The sequence below is a fragment of the Mus pahari genome, chromosome 2 (genome assembly GCF_900095145.1).
Source record: "Mus pahari chromosome 2, PAHARI_EIJ_v1.1, whole genome shotgun sequence".
NCBI classification, from domain to species: domain Eukaryota; kingdom Metazoa; phylum Chordata; class Mammalia; order Rodentia; family Muridae; genus Mus; species Mus pahari.
In genome coordinates this window covers 118030992-118050844 of record NC_034591.1, presented here as the reverse complement: position 1 = coordinate 118050844, position 19853 = coordinate 118030992, and the positions used below count along the sequence as shown (strand labels likewise).

The 19853-nt window shown below is 44.4% G+C and overlaps 1 protein-coding gene across 1 annotated transcript in view; it reads left to right on the top strand.

The window, feature by feature from the left end:
* The window catches only part of Pdzrn3 (PDZ domain containing ring finger 3), a 227974-nt gene that overhangs the window by 21590 nt on the left and 186531 nt on the right, over window positions 1-19853 (top strand). The window contains exon 3 of the mRNA XM_021189748.2: window positions 2677-2784. Within this exon, the coding sequence (XP_021045407.1) occupies window positions 2677-2784 (108 nt within the window). The remainder of the gene's footprint in view (window positions 1-2676; window positions 2785-19853) is intronic.

Genomic DNA, 19853 nt, shown 5'->3' with positions numbered 1-19853 from the left:
GCACAGTGTAGTATTTTGCAAAGCAAATTAAAGCTCACCCTTCATCTCTTCTCTGGCCATGAAATGCAAAGTGGCTGGACACAGATAATGCTGTTTTCCTTTCATGAGATGTATCAGCATATCCTCTATGGAAAGTCCAATTTGCTTACACATCTTTTGCTGTCCAGTGAGACTCTTTGGTTACCTTAATTGGAATGTCACGTAGACTGAGGTGTTGAACCCTGTTTGTGGGCTTTCTCATTGGAAAAGGGATTATCTGGGAAGATCCTCTAGGAAACTGAGGCCTGCTGCTCTCCAGCTATGTGCCTTTCATATCAGTTAGCTTTTCTGAATTCAAGCTTTCTTCCTGTGGGGTAGATGACAGTGGTCCTTACTGTTGTGGCTGTTGTGAGGATTGAGTAACGCATGCCCCTCCTGCCTCTCAAGTCCTCAGGAAACAGAAACCCTGATGACTCTTTGTGCTGGCATTGTGATGTTCTTGTAGGAAGCTGGAGTGGGATGCAGGCATGGATGAGGCTGGTAAGAGGAAAGGATGCTTGTAGCTTCTTACCCGGGGAAGGGTTAGCGTGAGCAGAGTGCGGAGATAGTAGGTAGTGATGAGAGCTAACCTCATGCAGGACCCATGGCAATGCTGACTGGACTTCTAAGAAAACATTGATGGAACTCAGATGGAATTCAGAGCCCTGCATATGATGTGGGGATAGATGGTGGATAAGTGCTTAATGCTCATGATAGCCTGGGTTTTTGTTTCTTTGTTCTGGCATATATAAAAAGAGACCCAGGAATAGATAGAGCATGATAGATAGATAGATAGATAGATAGATAGATAGATAGATAGATAGATAGATAGATAGAGCATGACAAATAGATAGATAGATAGATAGATAGATAGATAGATAGATAGATAGAGCATGACAGATAGATAGATAGATAGATAGATAGATAGATAGATAGATAGATAGATAGATAGATAGATAGATAGAAATAGAGACAGACAGATGGACGGACGGGTGGATGGACAGACATACAGACAGATACATAGACACACAGAAGGAAACAGAAAGTAAAGGCCAAGGAGAGAGTGGGAGGCAGGGGGAGAGAGAGAGGGGAGAGAGGAGGCTATAGAATGTATCTTCCTTAGCTGTCATTCTTTAGAACAGTTCTCCTTCCCTCCCCCCCTCTCTCTACTCTCTCTCCCTCCCTTCTCCTCTCTATTTTCCTCTATTCCCCTGTCTCCATTTCTTTTTTCTGTTCAAAGAAGAAAATGTTATATTTTCATAGTTATTTTTGGCCATGGTATTTTTATATACTTATAGGGAGAGCATTATTAAAATCGGTCTTGTGGCATTGTGGGACAGAGTTTAACATGGTGCTGGGTAGAGTTCTGTGAGGTAACCCCTGCTTCCTTCTCAAGTCATCTCGTGCTGTTGGCCTTTTAGGTAAGTTGAGGATACTATCAGGTGCCTTTGTTTGGAAACAGCACATGCTTGTGCCGTGTAATTATTTTAAAACCCATCTGTTAATCACTAGAACTTTCTAATCACTTGGAGGAGACTCATCTTAGTGCTGTGTAGACAGAAGTTTGTGGACAAGCTAGGGCAAGAGTGAGTGGCTGGACCCTTTTCTAATTAGGGAAAGGAGAGACCGGGAGAAATTAGCTGATCTATTTGTCTTTATTTGTTAATATCTCTTTTCATAATTAAATTCTTACCTAATGACCCCTGTAGCAATTCTCTATGTAGGTAACACGTGGAGGAAGTATCTAGTGAAATCTCAGGCTGGTCTCTGGAGGGGCCATTCAGCAGTGTTTGTCCCTTGCTCAAATTTGACCCAGTCATAAATTGCTAAGGATTCCACCTTAGGTGTCTGTGAGCAAAGACGTTTCAAAATGACAAATCAGAGGCTATCACACCCCCCTTGACAGATGGCAAGAGCTTCGGACTCTGCCCACACTTCCAAGCTGGTATTCAGTCTCAGGGAAAATGGGGCAGAGTGGGAGGTGTGGCATAGCTACACCTATAGCAGGGAAGAAAACATGGAGGGAGGGAGAGTGGGGGAGGGAGAAAGGGGGAGGGAGGAGAGAAAAGAAAGGAAGGGATTGAAGGATGGAGGGAGGAAGGAGGAGGATGGAAAGAGGAGGGAAGAGGGAGAAGAAAGGAGAAGGTGCTGAGATGGAAAGTGGGGAGGAAGGGGAACAGGAAATAAGTAGAAGGAAGAAAGGAAAGCCTCCAGTGGGGTGTGTGTGTGTGTGTGTGTGTGTGTGTGTGTGTGAGAGAGAGAGAGAGAGAGAGAGAGAGAGAGAGAGAGAGAGGGCTCCGTGTGATCCTGCTTAGGTGCTGGGGAAGGCGATGTGGTAAGATATTTTGGACAGCGTGCACATGCTGAAATAGAAGTCTTACAGAACAGAGAGGATGGCTGCTCAAAGATAGCACGCCCCTCCTGTGCTCTAACTTTGGCTCTGGTTTGGAATATTTTTACAATGTATATGAGCCAGTTTCAGTTTAAAACAGAAATTAAAGGAAACAAATAGCACCCTCCTCCTCCCCCGCTTAATGCCACTTTTGACAAAGCTGGGGTTGCAGCAAAGTTTTGGGTTGTTTTTTTTTTTTTTTTTTTTTTTTTTTTCATGCCAGCTTCCATGCCTAGCATTCACGCCTGTGTTTTTTTAACCCACAGGACAATCAAGATGGATCCTCCAGTGAAGGAATCTTTGTATCCAAAATAGTTGACAGCGGGCCTGCAGCCAAGGAAGGAGGCCTGCAAATTCATGACAGGATTATTGAGGTATGTGAACACTGGCTGGTGTCTGAATAGGCTGCCTGCCATCCACCTTTGCCTGGCTCGCGGGGGGGGGGGATGCTTAGGGGGCTGGGGTTAGGGGCGCCTCACGTGGGGATGGGCAGGCAGCAATATACTTTGAGGGTGGTATGTAAGCTGATCGGGTGTTGATTGCCTTGGTGTGAAGTTGTTGTTCATCGAGGAGAGACTGGATTGGGGAGGGGGGCGGATGGCATGTTCACAGTTTGGCTCATCCCATGGAGACCTGCATCTGTTTGCTATGCCTCGTTTCTAGCTCTGTGCAAAACAACCATCTGAGGGTTTGTATGCTAGTTAGAAACAGACGATCAGCCCCCTGTTGGGCAAATTGGGACTCAAATTGGGACTCAAATTGGGCATGAGTGTGTCAGTCTCTGAAAGAGTTGCCCTCTTTCCCTTAGCACTCACAGCACAGCAAAGCTTCTGCACAGGCATTGTTGGTGCTTTTTCTGCTCGCCTCCTGGCTGCTTGCAGGAGGGAGGTCCATTGTAGGATGTGATCACGTGGAGACATGCAGGTCAAAGTTGACGGTTGGTCTGTCGGATCCTCTCACATCAGCAGGCATGGGTTTGGTTTTTTTTAGTTACTGTGTAGCAGATTTGTAGACTGACACTGATGGATCTCCTCAATAGCACCAAACAGCGCTTTGGCATTCAAGTGACAGATTAGGTACAGTTCTAGAATTCTGAAAGGAAGCTGACGGCTTCTCGCCTCCTTGTATGGGTTCTTGTTGCAAAGTTTGAAAGACCTAACTCCCTTGGATTGCTGGATTTTTTTGACCATTCAGATTTCCCACTTAACGAGTATTTCTGGGAACTAAACTGTTTCATCCCCTTCTAGACAAAAAGTAGCTGTGAGGTTCCAGGGTGACGTGCTAGGTGCCAGAGGAATCGCGTCCACAGTCACAGCCATTGCCGTAATCACTGAGCAGAAGGCCAGAAAAGCATCACAAATACCTGAGCAGCCTGCTGCCCCAGACATCTTTGTTCAGCATACATATCTCTTGGGCATTTTTATGTTAAGTCACAAGTGAAGTTTATGTTACTCGTGGGCATCTTCTTGGGGGCAAGAGTCAAGAAGATAAAAAGCAGATTTTTCAGTGTTTCAGTTTTACGTGAAACAGTTGGATAGTGTGCAGTGTAGTTTTTCTCAGGGTAATTGTATGCCCTTGAGGAATCCAGAGTTAAATCTTCCTGGGTAAACAAAGTACCTGAGATAAGGCTGGGAATAAAAGCCCTGTGGTTACTTATGTGTTCAAAGACTTAAGGATGCTATTAATATTGTTACACTGCCTTAGACCTTCAAATGGGATCTGAACTTGGAGCTGAACCTTATGCTTTGGACTTTCCAGCCTAGATTAATAGATTTTTCTCTAACAGCCGCTTGCTTGGGCAGCAGCCCCTTTCCTGAGATGCATTACCATAGTTTTTGAAAGCAAATACATTTTCTGGGACTATTGTTCAAAAAGATAAGTACAGCCTGTGTTGCCAAGGCCTCGCTGGGACAGCCAGTTTCTCCAAGTCACGGAATCTCATCGCTCTTAAGTTTTGCAAATGAGAAATCACCAGCTGGGCAGGATTTTCTCTTGGCAGACAATGATCTGTGTTTGAAATGTTCAGTACAGTTTCTGGTAAGTCGCACTTCCCCTTTGGACAGTATGTAAAATATTAATCATGCCCCACTGTTGAGACAGAAATGGAGATCCCGATGGAAAGCCGCTACATGCATAATCACACCCGACAAAGCGCGTCCTTCTTCATTGGGTTCTAATCTCTTCTGACACAATGCAGTGATTCTCATGACTTAATATAGGCTCTCTGGTTCACCTCATCTGTGTTGGAGTTATTAACAGGGGGCACAAATCTGGCTCTGTGTGTGTGTGTGTGTGTGTGCGTGTGCGTGTGCGTGTGTGTGTGTGTGTGTGTGTGTGTGTGTGTGTGTGTGTGTTTCATCATGGGAAGAGTTAGGCTTCCTGTTTTCCTACCCCAAATCTCCCCATGTTCAAGGCAGTGAGCAGGCTTAGCAGAGCCCTAGTGTGGGAACTTTAGTTCTCTCAAGAAGCTGCTGATATTAAATCCAGAGAGAGATGCAACCTCATCCATTCTGCAGGGTGAGACCGTACCCTATGAGTTGCTCCGTGAGCATCTGGGTACAGCAGCTTAAGAGGACGTATGCCTTCATGTAGATGCAATGTGCTGGGCCAGCTGCAGGCTATGTGGGTGTTGCTTACCATTACACTGAGGACTGCCATCCTGGAAGCAACCTTCGGTGGTGTTGAATGGGTTACAGTCCTTTGATCAGTGAATACAGCTCTCTTGGCATCCCTTTCTTCCCAGACTGCCTGAGTGACAGTCCTGGGATGGGGACTGTACTGCCAAGGCCTGGTGAGGAAGCAGGAGCTGGGACTGTTGGGCCCCTTGCGTTAAGTGGCTTATGTGGCAGGAGCATTTGCTATCTGCTAGCACTGTGTGTCCTCTGGTGGCCTGGGTCTGTGTGTGTGGATTGCCCTCTGCCCCCCCACATCTGCCTCAGAGACACAGCAAGGTCTCCATGTTCAGTGTTGGCTTCTGATCCTCATTTTGTCCTTCCTACCCCTCCACCTCCAAAGCTTCTGAGCCTCCTTCTGCTCTTGATTCTTCCTTGAATTGCGTGTAAGCTTGTTATTAGGAAACTAAAGGACACTTCTCTACATCTCTTGTAGTCCTCTCATGAAACCCTAACTTCACCAGTGGTTTTTCGCTTTCTGCATCTGAGAAGTTTTCGGTCTTGTTTGTTTGTTTATTTGTTTTGGGTTGGTCTGGTAAAGAGAGTGTAAGACTTTCATACCTTAAAGCCCCCAAGGTTCTCAAAGGAACAGTGCTCTGATTATTGAGAACATTAGAAGAATCTCTACAGTGCCTGAAGCCTGAGCTAACTGATGGGAACAGGATCCTCACAAGCAGAATGCATCTCTGTGATCTGAGTTTAGACTTAATCAGATCCTACCCAAGTCTGACGTAATGACAGGAAAGAACAAAAGTTGTAAAAACATGTAAAAGCAATATTAGCCTCAAAAATCCTCAGGGTGTGCCAGGCAGGGAACAAGCCATCTTTCTGTAGTCCAGCCAACACAACACTGAGCCACCTCTCTGTTGCTCCAGTTCCTTATCGTGTAGTGTGTTTGGCAAGCTCTCTGAACACCTCCTTTGGCTGAGTGTCCATTGAGGAAAAAAAAAAAAATGTAAGAAAGGCTAGGAATAGAGAACCTGGCAAGCTCGCTTTGAAGCTTGTACTATGCACCCTCCCCCTCTCTTCCCTCTCCCCCTCCTCCCTCCCTCTCCCTCCCTCTCCCCCTCCTTCTCTTGCATATGTATGTATCTCTCTCATATATAGATATCTATACCTATATATGTATATAGATACGCGGATACATAGGTAGATAGATAATGAGTTATATCTTGAAGCTTTATGAATTGGAGGTCTGAACTCAATCTATTTTTGGTTAGGGCTTGCATCAGGTGGTGATAAAAGGCTGTAGCAATTGTGTGGTTGAAATAGCTTTTTGTTCAAGCCGGCAAATGTGATTCTGTGGGTGTAGAGAAAGAGAGCCGTCACACCCTCTGTTCCCAGAATTCATAAACACACACTTGTCTCAGAAGCACTCTGACTTGGAGACCTTGCTCCTGAGAGCAGTCAGGATCTCTGTGGCGAGCTGCAACTCCTCTGCCTTCCTGTGTTTGTCTGTGCTGTCCTTGCTAATCAGGTTCCCTAGAAAGTCAAGCAGGGTCCTCCCTCCCAGCCAGCCTGCTTAGTTTGCAGCACAAGGGTCACCAGTGTGAATTTTTATAGGGAAGATAATGTTCTGAGACCAATGAAAGTGGCAGAATGACATATGAATCAACATGATGGAGTGTTCTTTCCCTTTTTTCTTTTCTTTAAAGACTGGAAGACTCTGTTTGTTTTGATTTATTTTCCTTTTATTTTAATGTAACTTCAGGCTCATAGGCACAAATGTCTGTGCAGTCTTTGCGTAGATAGTAAAGTCTCCATTTACTTCAGCCTTTGCTGGTTCCATTTGCCTATCTTTGCTTATGTGGGTACAGTGTGCCTTCTTCCTGCAGTAGACAGAACACCAGTCTCAGAAGTATGTCAGTATTTTTTATATTCATTTGTGTGTCTATGAGTGTGTTCTGCGTGCATGCACATCTGAGGATGGATGTCAGAGAACAACTTGCAGGGGGAAGTGGCTCTCACCTTCTACCACAGGGTTTCTCAAGCATTGAACTCAGGTTGCTAGGCTTAGCAGCAAGCACCTTTCCCTGCTGAGCCCTCTTGCAGCCCAAGTTTTGTTTTGTTTTGGTTTGGTTTTTTTTGGCGGGGTGCTTTTGTTTTGTTTTGTTTTTTTGAGAATTAAAATAAATTCTTACAAAACTACAAATGGTTATGTAAACCAGGAAGTTAACAGTGACACAGCACTGTCACCTGCAGGATTGATTCACATTTTGTTACTACTTCCTGTAATATTCTTTTATAGTGGAAGAAAAATCCCCTGTGGTATGAGTTTTCTTACTGTGACAAAATAGAGGACAAGAGAAGCAGAAGGGGGGGGGGCAGCTTGCTTAGTGTGTGAGGGTGCTGCCCATCGCAGTGAGGAAGGCATAATGACAGGTCACACTGCATCCACAGACAGGAAGCAGAGAGAGAGGTCACACTGCATTCACAGACAGGCAGCTGAGAGGTTACAATGCATCCGGACAGGAAGCAGAGAGGTCACACTGCATCCATAGACAGGAAGCAGAGAGAGGTCACACTGCATCCACAGACAGGAAGCAGAGAGAGAGAGAGAGAGAGAGAGAGAGAGAGAGAGAGAGAGAGAGAGAGAGGTGTCACACTGCATCCACAGACAGGAAGCAGAGAGAGAGGTCACACTGCATCCACAGACAGGAAGCAGAGAGAGAGGTCACACTGCATCCACAGACAGGAAGCAGAGAGAGAGAGGTCATATTGCATCCACAGACAGACAGGAAGCTAAGATGAGGATGCAGTACTCAGCTCACTTTGTCCCTTTAATTCAATCAGGACCCCACTCACATGTGCGGTGGGCCTTCGCACCTCAGTTCATTTTCTCTGGAAATGTCGAGTTGACAGAATTAACCATCACACCTGCCATCAATTTCATTCAGGCTTCATAGTTCTTAAGCTTCCTTGACCTTAGAATAATTCTTTAATTTTGTCTTCCATACCATAATATTTTCTTGCATAATTATCTTCTTTTGGGGAAGGTGAGAATGCTTCAGGTCTACTCTTTAAGATTTAATTTTGTTTTGTTTTGTGTTTTTAAATATATTCTGATTAAGGGTTTCCCTCCCCTAACTCCTCTTAGTCTCTTTCCACCTACCCACATCTGCATCCTTTCTTGTTACCCCTCATTAGAAAATAAACAGACATCTAAAGGAAAGAAAGGAAGAAAAAAAAAAGAAAGAAAAAAGACAAACAGAAAGAGGAAAAATTAATAAAATAAGATAAAAACAAACTTGAATACAACAAAACAAAACAAAGAGGAATAGAAAAAGTGCCAAAGAAAAAGCACAAAAAACATATGAACACACACACACACACACATACACACACACATGCACGCACGCACACATGCACCCCAATTCACTTCCCACATTATGTCTTTTTGTTTTGTTTTGGGAGCCACTGTGTTTAACCAGGGCTGCCTGTGTGACTGTGGCTTGGGAACTGTCTGGTGGGTCCTGGTGGACTCCTCAGTCTCTAATGAAGCTTTTCCCAGCGCCCTCTTTTTAGTTTATTTCATGATAGGATATAATCGAGTTGCTGAGGCTGGTCTTGAACTTGTGGTCATACTGCTTTAGCCTCCCAGATAGCTAGGATTATAAGAATATACCACCAGGTTCAGCTGATGGGAGTTTTCATTGCTTCCAGTCATCCTTGGTTGACAGAGTCTCTAAAAAAACTATCTCTGTGTATCTGTAAACACACACACACACACACACACACACACACACACACACACACACCCCAGCACACTAGCTATTCACTCAGTTCCTCTTCGGTGTTCATCCATATGCATGTCTTGGAAACCATGCTGACGTCAGTAAGTCTAATCTTAGCTCAAGTCCATGTGTTTGGCTTTATTCATCCTCTGTATAGATTTCCAGTTCTGGGGTGAGAACTTTTGGAAATGGTGAGCAGTGCACTTTTTCCTTTGAATTAAATCATTCACATTTGTTTAGACATTACCAGTGATCAAAACTTACTGATGAAAAAAAAAAAAAAAAAACCTTTAAAATGTTTCCGTTTAGGGTTTGGTTTGATTTTTTAGAGAAAAACTGTCTCTGTGAGCTAAATAACGCTTGGTTATATTATTCATTTCAGAAGTGAGAAAACTGTATACTCCCTATGCAAGAGCAGATAGCAAGCATCGTGGCTAAACAGACACAAACATAGACGATCTGGTTTTGTATAATGTCAAAAATAAAGCCATGGGTTCACACTGTGCAGCTCACAGTGACTGATTCCCTCTGAGCACATCCAACAAGAGAGCATGGAAAGTTCAGTGAGCGCCGGGCATGGTGGCGCACGCCTTTAATCCCAGCACTCGGGAGGCAGAGGCAGGTGGATTTCTGAGTTCGAGGCCAGCCTGGTCTACAAAGTGAGTTCCAGGACAGCCAGGGCTATACAGAGAAACCCTGTCTCGAACCCCCCCCCCAAAAAAGAAAGTTCAGTGAGTCGTGTTAGTAAGTAAAGACTTGGGGGAAGGGGAGAGATCTATCTCCTTCTGTATTCACTGTGCTGTGCTAACACGAGGACCCACATCCATTCCCTAGAAACCACCCAAAAAGCTGCACATAGCAATGGACACATACAATTACAGTACTCAGGAGTGGAGACAGGAGGATTCTTGAAGCTCACTGGGCAGGCAGTCTTGTCTAATCTGCAAATAGCAGGCAAATAAGAGGCTCTTGCTTCAAAACACAGTGTAGACAAATCCTGAGAAAGAACAGTGCCTGGGGCATCCTCTGGTGTCCACACACATATGCACGTATGCTCTGCACACCAACATTTGCCTGCATACCCCTAAGCACAAACATACAGCCTCCAAACTCTCTGAGCATGGTGGCCCCTACCAGAAATCCCAGAGCTCAGGAGGCTAAAGTAGCCAGATTCTGAGTTGGAGAACAGCTTGGAGTACAGAGCAAGATCCCATGTGCAAACAAACAAAATGAGCAGAACTTACTTGTGCAACTTGGAAACTTTAATCCCCTTGTTGTCTGTCTTAGTTAGGGTTTTATTATTGTGAACAGACACCGTGAGCATAGCAATTCTTATAATGGAAAACATTTGACTGGAGCTGGCTTACGATTCTCAGGTTTAGTCCATTATTGTCATGGTTGGAAACGTAGCGGCATCCAGGCAGACTTGGTGCTGGAGAAGGAGCTGAGAGTTCTACATCTTGATCAGCGGGCAGCAGCAGGAGACTATGACACTAGGCCTAGCTTAAGCACCTGAAACCTCAGCACCCAGCTGCACAAGGCCACACCTCCTCCAACAAGGCCACACCTCCTCCAACAAGGCCACACCTCCTCCAACAAGGCCACTCCCTATGGGGCAAACATTCAGACACATGAGTCTATTGGGTGGGGGGGTTCCTATTCAAACCTCCACATTATCCATGCATTCTGTTTTGATGAAAGATGTGTGATGCAGCCCAACCTCTGCTCAGAAGATTCTCTGCCAGCTGCAGAGCAGGGGGGAGGAGGGTGTCTAGGGATCAGCCATTAGTAACGTTCCAGCTGTTTCCAGAGGTCATCCTTGGAACTGCATCTCATACACTAACTTCTGTTGGGCAGACAGTGACATCTCCCAAGATTATGAGTAGGTTGAATTCTGAATCCATGCATGACTGAGTGCGTATGAGTGTGGTGACCTTTCAGCAGGGTCTGCCATGGATGTGAAGAAGAGGAAGATGGCTAAAGCTTTGGTCATGCTTTCTGTCTCTGCATAGACTAGCTTTGGGACATCTGTGTGGCCATTTGTAAGTGCTGAGTTTCTCTTCCTTGTCATATCTTTGTGCTCACTGGTTTGGTGTTCGGATCTAAAACGAAGAAGCACCAGCAAAGCATCCCTTTCTCCTTCATACCCCTCCGTCTCACCCCTTTTATACCTACCCTGCAGCAGTAAGCGGCCCTAGAGGGTTCCTAGAACACTTTCCCAAAATGTAACCCATCTCTTTGGCATTGGGAAGAGTGCATTAGGGCAGAGAGCGCCCTGAGACTTCAATCAGGGTGTGGAGGTTTGAGCCTCCACCTAACCAGTCTCTCTGCAGTCTTTCCATCCTTAATGCTGAGCCTCAGTGTTTTTAGTTTCAAGAACGGGAGACGTATTTGCCACCCACTGTGCTATCTGAACAGGTCAGGGACATGGTGCAAGTCAAAAGATTCTTGCTCTCATAACAAGTGAGGATAATTAGTTCAGATTGATATTTTGGTATGCATTAGAAAAATTTACACCAAAGCTAAATATAGAACGTAACTAAAACATGCCTTGGTCTGTTTTCCTCTGTGTGTTTAAGTAGGAACATGGTGCTGCTATTGGACTATGGAGAAAGCCCTGGACTGTTGCACTTGCCAGGATAACCTGTGACCAGTCAGAACTAAACATTCCCTCTGTATTCTGCAGTTGCCTTTTCGAGAGACGGCATCATGTAGTACCCTTTCTGGGGATACATTGAACTCTTTTGTGCCCGTCTCTATACTGTAGTATTTATCTTGTTATTATTTTCTTAATATTTTGCTTCCCAAACTAGACTTTCAGATCAAAGGCTTTGTAGCATACAACATTTCATGCTAGTCATGTAGACACACATAAAAGGTGGAAAAATGGCTCATGTGGTCTGAAGCAGTTATTTATTTTTAAGACATTTATGAAAATTAGCCTCTGCAAAGGAGAAATAGTCCAAGTTAATAAACAGCTTTTGGTGAATACAGGTATTTTGTGGGGGGATTGTGGGAAGCTTAAAATATTTAAAACTATATTTTGTGATGCTGAAGTCTCTGAAGTATTCCTGCTCATATACTATAGAAGACAGTAAAAGTGAAGAAGAGAGCATTGGCTACTGTGAAGGTTCATCTGCATTGTAACATGGTTGGATTTGGAATCACCTAGGTGACTCTGTGTGTCTGTGCGAGCTTCCAGAGAGGATTAGCTAAGAAGAGAAGTTGCACCCTGAACATAGGTGACACTGGCCCACAGGGTTGAGGGGGGGACTAAATAAAAGGGGGAAAGGGAGAAAGCTGGCTGTGTGCTGGGCTCTCCTCCTTACCTTATTCTAATCAGTGAAAAGCTCCTGCCACGTGCTCCCCCTGCCATGAATCCCACTGAACGCCTATTCAAACTGTGGGCCCAGATGGGTTCTTCTTCTCAGAACCTGTTCCTGTCAGGAGTTTAGTTACTTTAAAGAGAAAACTAGTGTAGCTAGCATGCACGGGACCTTCCAAAATAACAGTTGCAGGTTTGCCTATCAAAGCTGACACATTCATTGCATGTGGAGATGGATGGGTGCCCATCTCAGAGTGAACCTCTGAAATCTTGATGTCCTGTTGGCCACTTCTCTCCCACCCTGTGCCCGTTAAACAGAGTTTGCTTCCTGTAGGCAAGTTGTGCTTCCCAGGAAGTTCTGACCCAGTCTCCCATACTCATACCTTAAGATTTAACTAGATCCCACGGCATATTTAAAACTAAGAATAATTTAGAAGTGAGTTGTATTCCACTAAATTTCTCAAGTGAATATTGGGTCTAAAAGTTAAGTCTTAGATAATTTCCTAAGGACAACAAAATAATACAAAAAACCCTTGGTGATAATATAGATAAAATACCTTTAATATTTAGTCACCTTCTTCTACCTTATAAGGTAACTATGCATTTATCTTCAAGTATGGGGTCTTTGAGAACAGTAAGCGACATGCGCTCATTAAAAAGTTGAGCCTTTAAATGTGTTACTACCTTTACATTTATTTGTATATTTTTATGTGCATATACAATTCACGGCATGTGTGTGAAGGTCAGAGGCCAACTTTGAATGGTCCTTTCTCTCCTTCCACCGTGTGAGTCCCAGGAAATAAAATATTAAGGTCATCGGGCTTGGTAGTGAATGACTTTACCTGCCAAATTAAGTTTTCGTATATTTTTGTGTATGGTATTAGATTTGCAAGGCATGTTTAGGATGATAAGATTTAAAATGTGGAGAGAGAGCTAGGTAGCTACCTTCAAAGCAATAGGTAGACATAGTTTTGAAAGCTGAAGCTAAACAGAGTGCAGCTAGGGCAGGATTGTCTGATCTGAACAGTGAGGCGGTAATGTTGACATCAGAGCTGTCCATGGGAATTACAATAAGGAAGACTTAGGACAGAGTAGCCGCTGCCAACACTGAGCTGAAATCATGCCACTTTTCTGGGCACACTGAGTACCCCCCTAGGGTGGCAGCAACCAGCAGCATGGTTCCTCTAGTGAAAATGAGTCCCACGAGCTGTACAGAGATAGGCTGATGGGATAAGCAATCGAGATATACAGGGATAGGCTGATAGGATAGGCAATCCACCAAGCTGAGTACCACCCTGCTCAACAAAGGCCTCTGACCTTGACCCTTCTTTGGCTATTTTAATATTGACTAAACTTTGCAAGGGCAATCTACCCCTTTTTCCCTTGTTTTAGTTTGTTTTATATTTCTTCTTTAAAGTCAGTGACCCCTCTGAGTCTGGATTGCGTAAGAACTGTCACTTCCATGGGCCAGATAAATGATGATAATTCACCATTCAGAAGTAATTCTTTTTCTTTTTTTTTTTTTTTTTTTTTTTTCGAGACAGGATTTCTCTGTGTAGCTCTGGCTGTCCTGAAAGTCACTCTGTAGACCAGGCTGGCCTCGAACTCAGAAATCCACCTGCCTCTGCCTCCCAAGTACTGGGATTAAAGGCGTGTGCCATCACACCCGGCCAGAAGTAATTCTTAATATACATTTTAGTATCAATAGCATGGCCATACTCCATGCTGATTTTCTGGCTTTTTCAATTCTCTTAGTTTCTATTTGCCTTACTTCCTTTCTCTTGCCTGTATCAGGGGATCCTTTGATAGCTCCAAGGAATTAGGGGAGGCAAGTGCCTGAGGGGCTTGGATTTCATAGCCACCCTTTCTCCCATTGACAGAAAAATCCCAACCTTAGGGGGAAAATGCTGGGCATATCTTCTGATTTACTATTAGAGGAAGTTGAGTGAGTCAAAATTTATGTGCACTTTCCTAATCAGAAAAGGTGTGGGGAGGGGTGGAATTGTTCTTATCCTAGAACAGTTTCTGCTTGGAAGTGTATGTCTACAAACATGTTGATTTCTGAATTCATTAGCCCAGTCTATCCAACCTACAGTCTCACAAAATGATATAAAACCACAGAGAGATGCTGCAAGATTCATTGTTTTCTCTGGTTGGGACTCGTGGAAACCTCCACGGCTTATGAGTTGGCTGGGATAAGAACAGAAACTTGTTTGTTCCTTTGTGGGCTTAAGGTGGGGTCCCACCCGACTGGGAGGTAGGCCTGGATGCATAGAGTCTCAGCTTTGAGATGTTTCCTGGTGTCACAGGTTTAAGTTCACATGCGTAGAGGAGGACAGGTGTCCTCAGATTCACTTGTTTGGAGGACAGTGAAGAAGAACCATGGGATCAGGAACAGATGAGCTTCCTCGAGTATACTTCTACCGTTTGCTGCCTTTACGGGCCGTACTAGCTTCTGTGCTCATTTCCAGACTGCGCCTTCTTAAAAATATGAGCAACTTTACTCACCCCTATGGCTGCTTTAAGAAAGAAAAGACTACATGTGTCTGAAGACTGTAATTTGGGCCCCAGAATAAATGGCTAGCCAGGTTTTTTGTTTTTTTGTTTTTTTTTTTTCCCTGTAGGTTTTTGAGACGGGCTGGAGCGGCCTTCCGGCGAGCCAGTGCTTTGATGGTGGCTTCATGGCACCATTTCATAAACCTGAAATTACAGTCGTGGATAGGCTGTTTTAATTTGTTTTACATTTCGTGTTTGAAAATCAGTGACCCCTCTGAATCTGGATTGCATAAGAGCTGTCACTTCCTTGGGCCAGATAAATGACGATAATTGATCAATCAGAAGTAATTCTTAATTTACTTTTTAGTGTGAACAACACTGTAATTCATCACATATGTGCTGACTTAAGTGTTCTAAAAATAAAGGAAAAGAGTTGAGTGTTCAATATCAGCTATTTTTAAAGTGCCAGAGCGGAGCGGGCCCTCCCTCCCTTTATACATGACTCATGAGCTAGACCAGGCTGTATTCGTATTGGCAAATTCTGGGTTCATCTGTGAGACCCTGCTTCAATGAAGAAGTTAGAGAGTGGTGAGGAAGACTCCTGATGCCAGCCTCAGGCCTACACTTGCATGCACACATCTGCACATGCACATATGAGACCATGCATAGCCTCGTAGCAGTAATACAATTCGCCAATATGAAAAATGTGGAAAATACGAGAAAAATGGAAACATGAATACTCACTGATGTGAAGACTTATTTTGACAAAAAGGCTTTTGGAATGATTGTTGAGGAGATTGCTACAGTGGCTTATGGGAGGACTCCGAGTGGGGCATGGAAATGACACAGGGAACCTACCTTTCCCGTTTGAAGCTCTAGCTGAAATGGGAGAAAGTGGGATTAAGTCAGAGTTTGTGGGGACATTACTATTGGGTTCCTAATTCTTCCTGTACTCCTCTGAAATCTGGGGAACACTCAGGGAGTACTCGGTGCACACATAAGAAAGTTTAATGCAGTGGGGCTAGATTTGCTGGCATTTGCAAAGTGAAGAAGATGAGGAACTGAGTGAAGGAAAGTCTGTCGTATTTGTGAGGAAATCTTGAAACCTGTGAGCTCTCTCAATCTCCTCAGTATTGAAACAGGTTCTCTGAGAAGTGGGTAAGAAGCGTGCCTCCTCTCGTTCGTTCTAAAGCAGTCTCGCAGCTACTGAAGCCACTGAATAACAGTGTCTCTGGTCCACTGCTATCAGCAGAGCTAAGTGTTCATTTCTCTAGGAAGCTACAACAGAGAAACAAGATGCACAGAGGAGAGATGAACAAACCCCAGGTACAATCTGCTCGGGTCACAGAGAAATGTCACCCGGAGCTTTTGATCACACTCCAAACCTTACCTCAGTATTTATTTGCCAGTCTTCAAAATATGCTGTGTCTGGGCAAATACAGTTTTTCTTGATTGCTTATAATTTAAAAGTTTATAAAAAGTAGATGTGTCAGGCTGGGACTGTAGATCAGGGGTAGAGTTCTTACCTAGCATGCAGAAGGCCCTAGGTTCAATCCCTAGTACTGGGGGTTTTGGGGGGGAGCCGGGGAAGTGTGTGCCTTTTATGACTATGTATGGGAATCTGTGGTAGCATTGCCACACTTGTGTCTGAGTGCCCTGTGTTGGCTTTCACATGAGCAGCCTGTGAGACTCATCCTGTATGACCACCCACTGGGGAGCCGAGGGGGACACTCAGCTCTGAGATGCTGAATGTCGAATAAGCTTAGTAAGCTGTGTTCAAACTATGTCAGAGATGACGAGCGACCCTTTGGGATGGACAGTATTGTGTAGAGCCGTGACAAGGAAAGCTTCGTGTTGATAAGAGGTCTTGGTTGCCTGTGAGCTACTCCGGGGAAGGGGAAGCTGAGTGTAATCCTCCTGACATATTAGTAACTCGGAAGTGCAAAACAAAGGGCCTCAGACTGACAAGCTTAATATCAGGGACTAGAGTGACTCAGAGAGGGGCTAATACGGAAGGAAGTTGCTGTTTTACTGTAATAGTATCTTCCTGGTCTCCCTTTGTTTGTGTTCAGCGGTCCTAGCTGAACACTTGCTTAGTGCAGCGACTTTGACTTCTCTGGTCAAGGGTGAAACCTTTCAAGACTAGAATCCACACAGAGGAAGAAGCTCACAGCTATCGCAGAGTTCCAGAGGCAGGGGCTGGAGAGGTAGTTCAGTATTCAAGAGCACTTGCAGCTCTTGCAGAGGACCTGCGTTCAGCGCCCAGCCCCCATATATTGGGCAGCTTACAACCATCCGTAACAGTTTCAGGAGGAGGTGATCCCATCTCCTGGACTCCACAGACATATTATACACATACGGGCAGAAAGGTAATTGGTGTCATAAACCAGAAATCAAAAGGTGGACTTCTTTTGTCAAGTTTGTTTTTAAAATTGGTTTTATATTCACTTTTTAAAATGCACTATGTAGTATGAGAGTAAATGTGTGCAGTACATGTTTTTGTGAGTTTACAGGTGTGCATACCTCTCCATACATGTCGGGACTCCTACTCAATTCCTTCCCACCCTATCCCCTGAATGTGTAGCTCAGTTGGCAGCCGTTCCCAGAGGTCCTCTTGTTTATGCCCCTTCAGTGCTGGGGTTCCGGGTCTGCATGACGATGACGATGGTGGCTTTTTATATAGGTTCTGGAACTTTGAGTTCAGGTATTCATGCTTACTCAGCAGATGTGCTGACTGCCGGGCTGGACCATCTCCCCAGGGCAGTAATGCTTTTTTATAGAGCTATGCTCTCTTTTAAGCATCCCAGTTACGTTTACTGACCATATGTGTGTTTTTGACTGACAGAAGTACAGATAGGAAGACAATCAAACCACTCCCATGCTGGACTGTTCTTCCAAAGAGTTTTTCTGTGCTAACTTGTCTCCTTCTGACCTATAGCAAGATATGTTTTATATGTGACCCAGTGCGGTACTCCCGGATGTCGAGTGGGCCCATTACATGTGTTTAATGTGGAAATAAGTTTCATGAGAGATATCTATCCAAAGTCCATACAGTTTGGTCTCACATTTCTATTGGGTTCATTTTTCTCTGTATGCTGTCTGCTGCCCACTAAGTTGATTTTACGGCTCACTGAGGGGCAGGTGGCCTACAGGTTGAAAACATTTTTGCTTTGAAAGATGGACTTGTACTTCTTAGGTGGCCAGATTTCTTTCGCTGATATTATACCCCCGACTCTTCCAGATCTGCTGCTGGCAACTGTGAGTCCTAGACCGTTGCCAGAAGAATAGAGACAGGTTTGACATTAGAATATGCGAGTGCGTTTTCAAAAGGAACTCCTCTGCCTTTTGGCTTGTCTGCTCATGATCTCTTGCTGAACCCACCATCAGAGATCCATGCCCCATCGTGGACTTACCACCAAGGAAGCTGAGTCCAGCCTTTGGAAACCTAAATTGCTTTTGAGAATGGTGCTTTGGTATACAATGTAATGTCTTCCCTCAGAGGGTATAGGCAGTGTGGTCGACTTCTAGAAGCTGATGGAAGTTCATAAGTTACACCCATGCATGCTTCTTATTTCACCATCTGTTACCTTATGATGAGGTAGCCTCGGGAGTTTACAGAACGTTAGAGATGGACAAGGAGAGCCTTGTTGACCGTGTAAGCTCCTAAGTGATGGTGGCCTTGACACAGTTCTGTGTCTGCTGTTCCCAGTACCTAACCCCACTTCTGACGAAGACTGAAAAGTGTCAGGTCAGTCAATGTCTGCTGCCTGACTCAGGAATAAATGAAGTCAGATGATCAACTTCTGAGGGAATGCTGGCCGGCCATCTCACGTTAGAAGCATTCATGGTGGGTGACAGTATGTCATGAGGCCTGGAAGGCATTTGATACTTTGACAACACATCCTTCAGACAGGTGGAATCTGCCAGCTGTCCACACAAGAATAGCAGCAACTTAAAATAAATCTCTGTCTCAAAGCTGGTAGGGGTCGTGGAGCAGGGTCCTTTTAGTTGAAGAGAAAACTGGAGATAATAGATTTTCCAAAGAGATATCATGAGGATTCCCTCATTTTGTTTTTGTTTTGTTTTTTGTTTGTTTTGTTTTTTTTTTAAAGAATCAAACAATAAATACAGTGGCATCATAAGAAAATCAAAAGTTGAACTTCTGATATACAGCCTTTGGGTTATGAACTGTGAATAAAGAAGTCTGCTGCATTCATGGATTCCCATCTTCCCATCATCACCACCACCACCACCATCATCATCTTCATCTATTGTGTAGTGTATGCATGTATGTGTGCACATATGTGTATATAGCTATGGTGCCCTGGCTTGTGTATGTGCTACTGTAGAAGCCAGATATCAACCCCAGGCATCTCCTTCCATCCTTCCTCTTACCTTATTTTCTCAGCTAAGATCTCCCATTGAACCTGGAGCTTGCCATGTTGACTAGATTAGCTGGCCAGCAAGCCCCCCTCCCCCGGGACCTATTAGACCTCACCCCACCCCCAGCACTGGGGTTACAGGTGTGCATTGCCATGCTTGGCTTTTACATGGGTTCTAGTGATCCACATATAGGTCCTCATGCTTCTACATTAACTACTGTCTGGAGCTGCTCCCACTCCATTTTTACCTTGTAAGTAAACATCTTCATAGCTGTCTTTAGTGCCGAGGCAGGAAATGGTATTGTCTCTGGGTAGGCTGCTTTCTGTGAGGTGGTCTGAGATTTTTTTTTTTTTTCAGTGTTTGAGTTTTTTGGTTGTGAGGCTGTGGAACGTGCCACCATTCTTGGGGAGTATTAGGCATTATTATCACCGTCCTCTTCCTCCTCATTTATGGACTGAGATCTCACCTCTGTTTCCAAGCCAGGCTTAAGAACTCGAGGCTGATGACATCAAAGCTGAGTGGCTGAGGGAACCTTTTGTGCCTTTCTCTTTTGCATGATGAATTCTCTTCAATGCAAGCTCAGCTTCCACCAACACTGCAGAGCTTTCATACACGTTCTGAGAAACAAGACCATTGCTAGTGTCATGTAATTAAACCAAGTTCTCAGTAAAACGATGTATCAACAGTGCAAAGTGAGCTCAGGGGCCAGGGATGCAGTTGAGAGCATTAAGCGAGAAATTCGAAAAAGCTCTCCATGGCTTCTAGCTACCATACCCAACCAAGGATGAATTCAGTGACCCAGTGATGTTAAATGTCAGCTGCAATAAAGAGAC